The sequence below is a fragment of the Micropterus dolomieu genome, linkage group LG14 (assembly GCF_021292245.1).
Source record: "Micropterus dolomieu isolate WLL.071019.BEF.003 ecotype Adirondacks linkage group LG14, ASM2129224v1, whole genome shotgun sequence".
Taxonomy (NCBI): domain Eukaryota; kingdom Metazoa; phylum Chordata; class Actinopteri; order Centrarchiformes; family Centrarchidae; genus Micropterus; species Micropterus dolomieu.
Genome location: NC_060163.1, coordinates 5,351,603 through 5,362,281, shown reverse-complemented (window position 1 = coordinate 5,362,281; position 10,679 = coordinate 5,351,603). Strand labels below are relative to the sequence as shown.

Sequence of the window (10,679 nt, the reverse complement as noted above, 5' to 3'; positions counted from 1 at the left end):
CAGAACAAAGAAATATGACCACATTACTCCTATTTTAGCTTCATTACACTGGCTCCCAGTATGTTTTAGAATTGACTTTAAAATTCTATTGATCACTTTTAAAGCTCTTCATGGCCTCTCACCTTGTTATATTTCTGACCTTTTAGTCCCATACGCACCAGCACGTACCTTGAGATCCTCGGGCAGAGGTCTGTTGTCTGTTCCAGAGTCTCGACTGAAAACTAAAGGGGACAGAGCGTTTGCTGTCAGGGCCCCGAGGCTCTGGAACAGCCTGCCCGAGGAAATCAGGTCGGCTGAGTCAGTGAACTCTTTTAAGTCCCTTCTTAAAACATATTTTTATAGGAGAGCCTTTCCCGATCTTATTTGACTTTATTTTATCCCTTTTATTTTATTCTATTTTACTAATTTTATATTTATCTTAAACATGTATTTTAGTCTTTTCTTTTCTTTATCTTGTATTGTTTTTGTATTATTGTTTTTTGGGTATTATTGTCTTTACACTTGTTAAAGCACAAGTAACTTGTTTTTGAAAAAAAGTGTAATTATTATTATTATTATTATTATTATTATCATCTTTATCACAACCTCTGGTCTGAATTCGTTTGAAAAATAAAAAACTGCAATGCAAATGACTGAGTCTTACCAGCTATACAAGTTGCACTTTCTATGAACTCCTGGAAAGGCCACAACATTTTGCTTTTGAATAAATTTAACAAGTTAGCTGCTGTGACAACTGTTTGATGGTGTGACTGAGGGTGTTAATGACAGGCACACACACTGCAGAGTCAAACAGCTTTTTGAATTACTTTACAGCACATGATTACATGGTACATTTAATATAGAAAAATTATTAAAAGTCTGCTAGGCTCTGTGAAGCAATGGTATCAGAAGACACAGTCTGATGAAATATAGCTTCACAGAGCCTAGCAGTGTAAAAAAAATTCTCTTAGAAACCTAGAAGAGACTTCTTCTCATAAGTTGAATTCTTATGCAACTGTTTTAAGATGGACATCCTCACCATGGTCATGCCGAGAACCAGCGGGGTGATGAAGTAGATGGGCGGCTGGCTGTGACCCTGCCGCAGTTCATGGAATGTGTAGAAGAGATCTGTCCAACACACAATCCATAACAACAAGCCAAACACCTGAAAGCAGACCCACAGAGAAAGAAGTGAAAAAACAGACATGAAATACTGTCAAAACAGAGGGAAGTAAAAGTTTGAAGTGTTTTGGCCAGTCCTGTGCTCATCATTCAGTTCAGTAATAACCATTAGTATTTAAAGCCAAAGTGAAATTAAAATCTATCGAATCTAAGAAAACAATACATATATGTTGGATTTTTGTTCCAACTTGTGTGCTTATTTGGTCAAAAGTGTAATTACTAAAGAGGTTGGCTGGGGCACATGCCACATGGCCACAACATCAACAGTTCGATTCGCACCCACAGACCTTCAATGCATGTCACGACCCTCTCTTTCCCCTCATTTCCTGTCTCTCTCTACACTACATGACTGTCAAATGGAAGTAAAATGCCAAAATGAACCAGCTGGGGGACTGATATTAGCTGTAGCTTCATGTGTGATTTGAGCACTCTCTACATACCTCAACTGCTAACCCTAACCCAGGATATCAACGCTGGGCTGCGAAGTGATTTGGGCGCAGTGGCCACATTCTGTACTGCTGCTTCCGGCAGTATAGTTTGATGCACATCGGCCTAAAGAACATTTTTCCCCACACGATCATTAGAAAAAGAGTTGTGAAACAGTGACTGCATTTTTCTGAATGTCACAAAATTCCATATTTGTTCCAATAATATTTGGAAAGTCTAAAGGAGCAGAGATGATTAGATGACTTTGTCCCATTCGTGTGTGCAGCCAGAACAAATCTCAAACTTGCGTGCTCTCAACTGGATCGGCTGGAGAAGACTCTCTGACACACATAAAGCGGAAACATGAAAGTGGGGCAAAGCCTGCTCAGACTTTTCAGCAACTTTCACAGAAATGAATGGGATGCCATCTTGAACACGGTATCCACTAGGGGTGGGAATCACCAGAGGCCCCACCATATGATATTATCACGATATTTATGTTGCGATTCGATTTTATTGCGATTTTAAATATATTGAGATATATTGCAATTTATTACCTTTTTCCAACTTCCAATTAGGTCCCTAAAGTCAAACTTTGTCAACATCTGTTTATCTAAAAAGATACATTTCTCTGTTTGTTCATATCACTTTTTCAGTCCTCTATATGGTCCTGTTAACTGTTTTCTGTTTTCTAGTGGACTAAAAAAGCAATAGATTTTATCATTCTAGTACCAAAAAGTTAAAACTCCCATCTGCAATTTATATACTAAAATACCGATACTCGGCGTCCGTGTATCGATACAGTATTGCCATGGCAAATATCACGATACTATGACAGACTGCCTTTGGAGTGTCTTGAATTTCATAATATATGCTTGTTGGAAACTGGTTCTGTGGCTACAGACTATACTTTATTGTCCCAGAGGGGAAGTTTGTCTTGGGCACAGTGCTACGGTCTGTTGCATCATAAGACAAACATAAACAATCCATTATTAAATCAACTTAAAATTAACCTATAATCAGCATATAAAGTGCTCCACACACACTAAGGAAATTGAAGTTTACAGCTCATTGTTCCAGCTGCAGCAGCATTATCATTTCTTTGCATAAAAAGTGAAAAAAGTGAAAAAAGAATTCAACTTTGAAAGTATAACTAATGGCCTTGGAGATAACCAAAAAAGTACTGATCAACCAACTGTAGTATAACAGAAGTGGACAGCACTGAGTGACTAGATGTGTTGGTCTAACCTTGCTTTGGAGTACACTGTGATCAAATATACAATGAAGTCTCCTCTCACCGTTTTGAATCTGTTCATAATGGACATCATGATGTAGCCTCTGTTGTTCCTCTTGAGATAAAAGAGGTAGATGGGGCAGGCAGCCCAAAGGTAGATGCACGGCAGCCATGACAGGACAGAGAGCTGGAAACACTCTGGGAGGTCAGGCTGATCTGTGTGGAGCGTCTGATTGGCTACCTGCAGAGACACACAACATAGGGAACGGCACATTAGCTTACAGACCTGTATCTCCTGCCAAACAACCGTAAACGGTGCTATCTGGACCTTCCCACTGACTAGCAGAACACGCTCTGAAGAGTTCACACATGCATTACCACACCTCCACCACCCACGCAAACACACCATCACCACTTCATCAGGTCAGATGCTTTCCTGAAATATGTAAACACTTTGAGAACATTTTCCCATCCCTGTGGTCAGAGCACAGAAAAGATGACGTGAAATCCAGTTCTTCACATTTTAGAAGCTTGGCTTGACACCCTCAGTGCAAGAAATTCCAAGATTACCAGCTTTACAAGCAACCTTGAAGAAGCACGTTAAGGTCAGAGCCACAGCAGTCTCGAGCACATTATATATTTATTCAGCAGGGATTGTTAAGTGTGGTCTATTAAACTAAAGTCAGGTTCAAAGACTACAGCACAGACTGAGACACAGGACTGAGTACACGTGACTCACTGAAGAACATACAGTGTTCTTACTAAATTAATCAAATGAAAGACCACAGCCTTAAGAGAGAAAAATGACATCAATTCACATACTAATGAGAAACAGCTTGTCTTTACAAATTCACACCTGTGAAAGTTAAAGGGTCTATACACCCAAATTTAAAAGATCTGTAATTTTTTATTTGCCTTTGGTGATGACAACAGAATATGCTGTATGAGTATTTTAAATGTAATTTTGCAATGCTGTGATAACCAAATGATTTGCTTCCAGCCCTGAAAACTAAAGTGGATGAGAAAGGTGACATTCTGAAAGTGTCACTATGAGGCTATGTGTCTTTTTCTGGCCTCTTGTGTTTTCTTAGCTACTTCTGTCTTTTTAATTTTTTGCGGCACGTGAGGATGGCTGACATCTACAGCACACGTCGGGCGCACCATAAACAGAAGTATCAGTCAAGGTATAGTAGCTAGCCGATAATATGTGTCAATATGGAGAGCTAATGTGAGTGTGGGATTTACATCAAAATGAATATGTGTGCAGGTGTTCCAATGTGTATCATCGTCTACAGTGCCTTGACAAGCGAATCACTTGTGTCCCATAGAAAATTAATTGGGGCAAACTTCGTTGCCGCAGCTGCTGTACTAGACAGAGCCCCGGGTTTACTATGTAACAATTTGTTTGTGGCCGTGTCTTGAAAAACGGACCTCAAAATCCAACTTTTAAATCATCATCATCGTCTCAGCCACTACTGTGCTTACATAGGTATTATTCTAACATTATTTTTGTTTAATCATATTATAACACAGCAAACCAGGGGTCATTTAATATTCCAGACGGAGGAGTGCTGTACACAACGGAGAACACAGAGGAGCAGGGGTTATTAGGAGAATATGTTGTATTTTTATTTGGGTGACCAGACCCTTTTAAGTTGTTACCACTGTGGTCACTATGGAAATTACACCTGCAAGTCACACTGTTAAAAACTGATACCACGCTTAACTTGGTACTCTAACTTATGTACTTTAATAGATTAGGCCACTTCTATTGCTTCCACACTCTTGAAAATATAAACCAAAGCATGCAGGGATCTGAAAGCATGTTCATTGGCCATTGGCCAAAAAAACGGTCTGTCAGATGAGCTCCAATCGTGACGATATGTTAATGTTTAAACTTTTCCATGACACTGTGTGAAAACAGTGTGATTAATTTATTTTGCTACTGAGCAATAATACATAGACCGACCCAGAGGATATCCGGAGACGAAAGGTAAAGTAAACATGAATCATAGTGAGATGCAGCCTTGAACCAGCGTTATCGTGCTCCCCTGGACAAACATTTCAAGGCCCACCCACAGATGGAACCAAGATAAACACAGCTGTCAGCCTTCAGCCACTCTCCATACATCACCACACCCATCTGCTGAGGCGTGAGTGTGCAGCTAAGTGTTGTGGTGTTGAGAAGGTGATGGGTAGTTGCCCGTGTTGGTGTGTGTGTAGCGTGGTGTGGAGGGCAGCTCTCTACCTCAGAACTCCTACACACACAGGCAGAGGGTTCAACTGGTGGTTTCATTCCCTTTTGTGACAGCAAAGATTAAACAGACCATGAGATAAAGCTAAAAATTTATTTTTTCAAATAAATGTGTGATCTTTTCAATTTTGAGTCTTTAAAAAATCTGCTAGATATTTTTCCCCATGTCTGTCATACACCCAGAACATTTTCAGTCTTTACCACAACAGAAAATAGAATAAACATTAAACATATTGCCATTCAATTGTCTTTTTCCATTTCAGCAAGACTGTGGTGTCTATGCTTCCAAGTGAAGCTTTACTATTTAAAAGTTATGTATAGGTATAAGGAGAAAAAGGCTTACTCCACTTACTACTTGCTAACCCAAGTGATAAAGAAGAGACTTACATTGTGCAAAAGGTGTCTGACTTAAATCAGGAGCAAATAATAAAGTCTCTAAAATAGTAATTTTATTATTTGAAACTGGAACTTTAGTTTTTAACTTCAAAGGAATAGTTTGACACTTGGGAAATGCACTTACTTTCTTGCCAAGTGTTAGATGAGAAGATAATAATTGGTGGTTTTATGGCGAGGTTACGTGAAGTATTACTTTTTGGCTGGGTGCCGTGACTTCTTTTTGCTCTAGGATACTGTGATGGGCATTATTCACTGGTTTCTGATGTTTTAGAGACTAAATAGTTATTCTGGTGGATCAATCAATAATGAAAATAATCACTCGTTAGCTTAGCGTCAGACAGAGTCAGGCTAGCTGTTTCTTCCCGTTTACAGTTTTTATGTTAAATTAAGCTAACCGGCTGCTGATTCTAGCTATTCTCAAAATAGCCAAAAAACGAAATAGTTTAACCTGAGACACAACACTGAAGCCAAATAGAACACTCTCATGCTCCATTGTTATTACCGGCTTTTGCTTTTGCTAAATTTGTCAGAAGTAATGCCTCCTGCAGAGTTTGCAATGCAAATTTGTGCACAGCACAACAACTATATGTCCTCTATTCCAGCACTTCCCCTTCCCTCATGCAAACAACACATCATCTGTGTTCATGCTGCATGTAACACATCCCTTTCTCATTCAGCATGGAACAGAAGAAAGGTAAATGTCACATTTAAAAAGCATTCAGATAACTCGACTGCACACTGGGGAAAAGGCAGTGGGCAAATATCATGTTTAATGACTGACCATACCAGATAGAGAGCTTTTACTTGCTATGACACGTCACGCTATTTCTTATCTTGGTGACAAAGGCACTAAATGTATACAATTGGTGTGGTAGTTGTTTAATCAGCTTTTTCTATGGTGGCTCACTTTTCAAATCGAACTATCATGTAAGCATATAGGACAATTATCAGCGTATATTAGCTCTTTTGTGCTCTGAAAATAAAAAATATGATTTGTCTTTGACTGCTATGAAAGAACGTAGTTATTTCAGAAACTACATTATCACATCTGTGGCCTAAATAATATAAAATGTGTGAGTTTCATATATTTCATTATAAGTCTTAATATTCAAGAGCTGACTGTTAGAAAAGAATCAAAGGCAAGCTATTAAAGGACAACTAGCAGTTGTATAAAGGCAGCATAAATTACCATAATTTCACAACAAAACAGACTTCTACTGATTATTATCCTAAAACAGAAAAGAAAAGCTACTCTTAACACACAGCAACTCTTACTACATGCATAATGTCTGGCCTTTATTCCATTTCACAGACTTTCAAAGCAGTTATCACTACACTTGAAACCTGAAACTTCAGCAAAAGGTGAGATGAAAAGGGTGAGGCGCTTAGCGATTACAGCCAGCCAGCAGAGACGTGGACAGGCAGATTACATTACTCATCAGGGTGAAAAACTTACAATAAAAGAACAGGGAGTCTGAACCCAATCAACTACATTACAGGTCTGACATGTTTCTCCCTTGTGAGTCTAATCACTATGTGGGATTGTTGCATAGCACAGGATGGTTTCAGAGCCATGGGGATCTAAAGCTAACACTTCATAAACACAAAGTTACATCAGAAATAATCATCCGAATCAGTGTTGATGCAAACTAGACTAAAATGTTAATTGTTAAAGTTAAAGGAGTACTCCAGCAATTTATAGGAGACAAATGAAAAAAAGAATGGTCAATATCTGAGCAGCGGAGGCCAGCACCTTAGAGCTCCAAAAACACTGGACTTTACAATGATCATTTCACGGTTTCCCACATACAGACTTTATTTGGGAGGTCCACCAGGAATATTACCAGCCGCCTAGGTATATTTGGCAGCCCCATTTTGTTCTCTATTACGGTGAATGTTTTACAAGCACAAACCAGGTAAAGCAACAGTGAACACACCAGTGCAGATATCATTCATTAGCTACCACGTTGGTTTCATTTCCGCAGGCTACGTCATTAACAAGCCTCCTCCACATGCTGCTGCTGTGAAAACAGAATTGCGGGTATAAAAATCCAGAAGAGACTTAATAAAACCATACTGCTGATGGAGAAAGTCAGCATACATGAAGCGAGAGACAGAAAGAGGCGGGGCACGCCGCTGTGTTTGCAGAAGTGTAGGTGTGTGAGGAAAGAAAACTGAAGGGAGAGACTTAAATAAGGAGGAGAATGAAGTAGAATTCAAATGGTGAAATAAGAAATAACCTACAAGAAACAGAAAATATACCCCGCTAAAACTGCTCTCTTCCTTCCATCCTTCCTTCCTTTTTCCCTTTTCTCTCTCTACAAAAGCGTACGCCATACCAAATCTTCATATTGTGTCTAACTGAATCCTGAATATGAGCACTGTAAAACAATTTCACTCTTTAAAAAGAGGAACTAAACCCCTAAACCATTTTTTCAACTGAAAACCAATCTATAAGGGTATTTAGTAGTGCTGTTGATGGAGTCATGTCCAACTCTTGACATTTTAGTGTAACGTATTTGGATTCTACATATTGTTCTATAAATACTGTATGCATAGTGACGGCCCTCGTACATGGTGGCAGCTTTCGCCACCAACCAACATCACCCCTCACTCCTTCCCAGCTCCACCCTCTCGTCCAAATATGGTCACTTCTGGTTCCAAAAAAAAACAAGATGGCGACAGACAAAATTCCAATCTCTCTTTAAAGCAGTAGTCCACAAACCAATAGATTTCCACAAAATAGGGAGGGGCAAGAGCCATCCCTGTAAAGGAAAGGGGGGGGGTTGCTGGATTTATAACACAAAACAAGAGCATCATTGCGAAACAGAATGCGGCACAATAATCGTTTTATCTCAGTTATCTTGTTTTCAAAATCGTTGGAAGCCTAAGACCTTACTGAAATCAAATTATTTGACAAATGTACTGGCAAAGCAAATGAAACATGAGCTTGCAGATTCCTGTGATTCCCAAGCTAGTAACTTATGTGGCCTGAGCTTTAAGATGACCTACAGTGTGTGCAACTATTCATTTCATTCTCTGACCCTGTTTGTCTGTGCTAGTTCCTTGTCAGTGACATGATGTTGTGATTGTGATCACGATCATAAAACACAAAAGACATGCATGTTCTCCACCTAGGAATTTCAGATTGTACTCAAATGTGTCTCGTATTCAAGATGTTACACAAGCCAGCTCCCCAAAATAAACTTATCACATTGCCAGCAGAGATTTCCTGGAAAATGTCTACAGTAAACCTTTTCTTGTCATGTCCCTGAATGATATAGACCTAAACCATTAGTGGTCATAATAGCAGATAGTTGACTTAGACAGTATTAGTGGTAAAGTCACTGCCATCAAGCTGGCGCCAGGTCACAGACTATTCGGTAAATCACAGACAGAGCTTCTTCTTAACATTTTTGATCATACCTGCCGACAGTTATTAAAATTAATACTTTTTTCAGCAGCGGGGTGTGGTTGGGTGAACTGGTTAGTTTAAACTGTTGAGTCCAACACTGCTTAAGTTAGCAGGCGTATTTCGATTTTTTTGGTGGAACGCCAAATTTTTACAAAAACTAAGGCTAAGATAGCTGGCCTCTCTGCCTCAAGAGAGCAGAAGCACACACGCTCCTTGCCCCTCACCACTTTGCTTACATCCAGCCTCCAGTCTCCAGAAGAGTTGAGGAGCGAGCTACAGAGGTCTGATAATCTCACTTCTTTCTAACTCCATACCAGGATTGTTTTTTGTTTTTTAGTAGTCTTTAGACCCAACTGACTCTGACTCGTCACTTGAGGTTACTTGTCAGACTTCACACAGCTGCCTCTGGAGCCACAAAAGGCTTTCTACAACTACACATATGCAGTAGCTCTCCCCAATCGGTTTAGCTCCCCTTCAGACAGTATCAATTATATTAGCACTGAATCAAATGAAAAGTATTATGATATATCAAAATACTTTTTATTTCGGATGCTAGCCAATCCTCCAGAGATGGCTGTAAATGTGGTCTTTGATCTAATCTAATTTAATAATGAGGTTCTTCAGGTTCAGTGATGGAAAGCTTTTAATGTGAAGCAGCAGTAGCAGCAGCAGCAGGAAGTGCTCAGTTTGCATTACCAGTACCATGTCACAGCTTTGAGAAGGCTTTAGGGAAGCAGATCATAAAACAGTGAGCCTGAAATCTGTTAGAAGAGGAACAAACCTCCAAAACCCTGACAGTCTTGTGTTGCACACAGCTAAATAGCAAAAGGGTACTTTCTCCCGAGTTGTCTTTTTGACCAAAGCAATTCAACAAGGAAACAGCTAGCCTGGTTGTTGTTTTTAATTTTCTTAATATCATAGCAAAGAAGTCCATCCTTACAGCTCATATTATTACAATTTTCTCAACTAAATTGTTTTACCATAGTCTCATTTTGTAGTAAATTACAGCACATATCATTTTATGGATGTGGTGTAACATTTTAATCACATGTGGTTTACTACTTATCAGAGCGCTGAAAGCCTTTAATGGAACAAGGAAGATCTTTAAAAAAAAACAAAAACAAAAAGGTGTGGGGATGACAGACTCTTATGCTTTCTAGTGTACTTACAGGTTAAAGAAAATAAATTGGAGCAGGCTGTCCATCTGTTCTCCGTTACACTGAAAAGCTGTGGAATGGTATGAATAGAAGGCTGACGACAAACTGCAGGAGGACAGGAATTGCTGCTGGCCATGTTCGCATGGAAAACATTAGTGAAGTTATTCAGGGATTTGTGTTTGTCATAGTTTACTGGACACTACCGTGTTGCTTAAATGTGGATTATAGTCTAGACATTCCTATTCGTTGTGGACAAAAGGTTATGATTGAGGGGGAATTTTCTGCCGTACTTGGAAATGAAAACCACAAAAAATGTTGCAGAACACACAGGAAGTGACTGAGACTGTGCAGACTATTAGGGTAATAAATCAGACACCAGCCTGCTGCAGGATATGGATAATATGAAAGAACTACACACACAAGATTCTACAAATCTAAATTACGTGTTTGAACAGCAGGATGGCACTTTGCCAGTCTGACATCAGGTAGTTCACATACAGCAGCAGGTTTTTTGTCACATGGCTGTAAGATCCCTGCCAATGAGAGAATTTCACAACTCTCACCTCCTGACTTTCTGCTGGGTTAGCAGTCTTTCAGTTCAGGAAGTAGACACTGGATCTATGATAATATAAAATG

The 10,679-nt window shown here is 39.4% G+C and overlaps 1 protein-coding gene across 7 annotated transcripts in view; it reads right to left on the bottom strand.

Moving 5' to 3' along the window:
* The window catches only part of abcc3 (ATP-binding cassette, sub-family C (CFTR/MRP), member 3), a 61,034-nt gene that overhangs the window by 40,951 nt on the left and 9,404 nt on the right, over positions 1-10,679 (bottom strand). For all 7 annotated transcript variants that reach the window (XR_006827988.1, XR_006827989.1, XM_046068053.1 and 4 more), the window contains exons 2-3: positions 2,886-3,062; positions 1,019-1,144 (exon numbers count right to left, since the gene is read on the bottom strand). Coding sequence is in view for 5 of the 7 variants with exons in the window: in XM_046068053.1 (XP_045924009.1) it covers positions 1,019-1,144; positions 2,886-3,062 (303 nt within the window). In the remaining 2 variants the exon portion in view is untranslated. The remainder of the gene's footprint in view (positions 1-1,018; positions 1,145-2,885; positions 3,063-10,679) is intronic.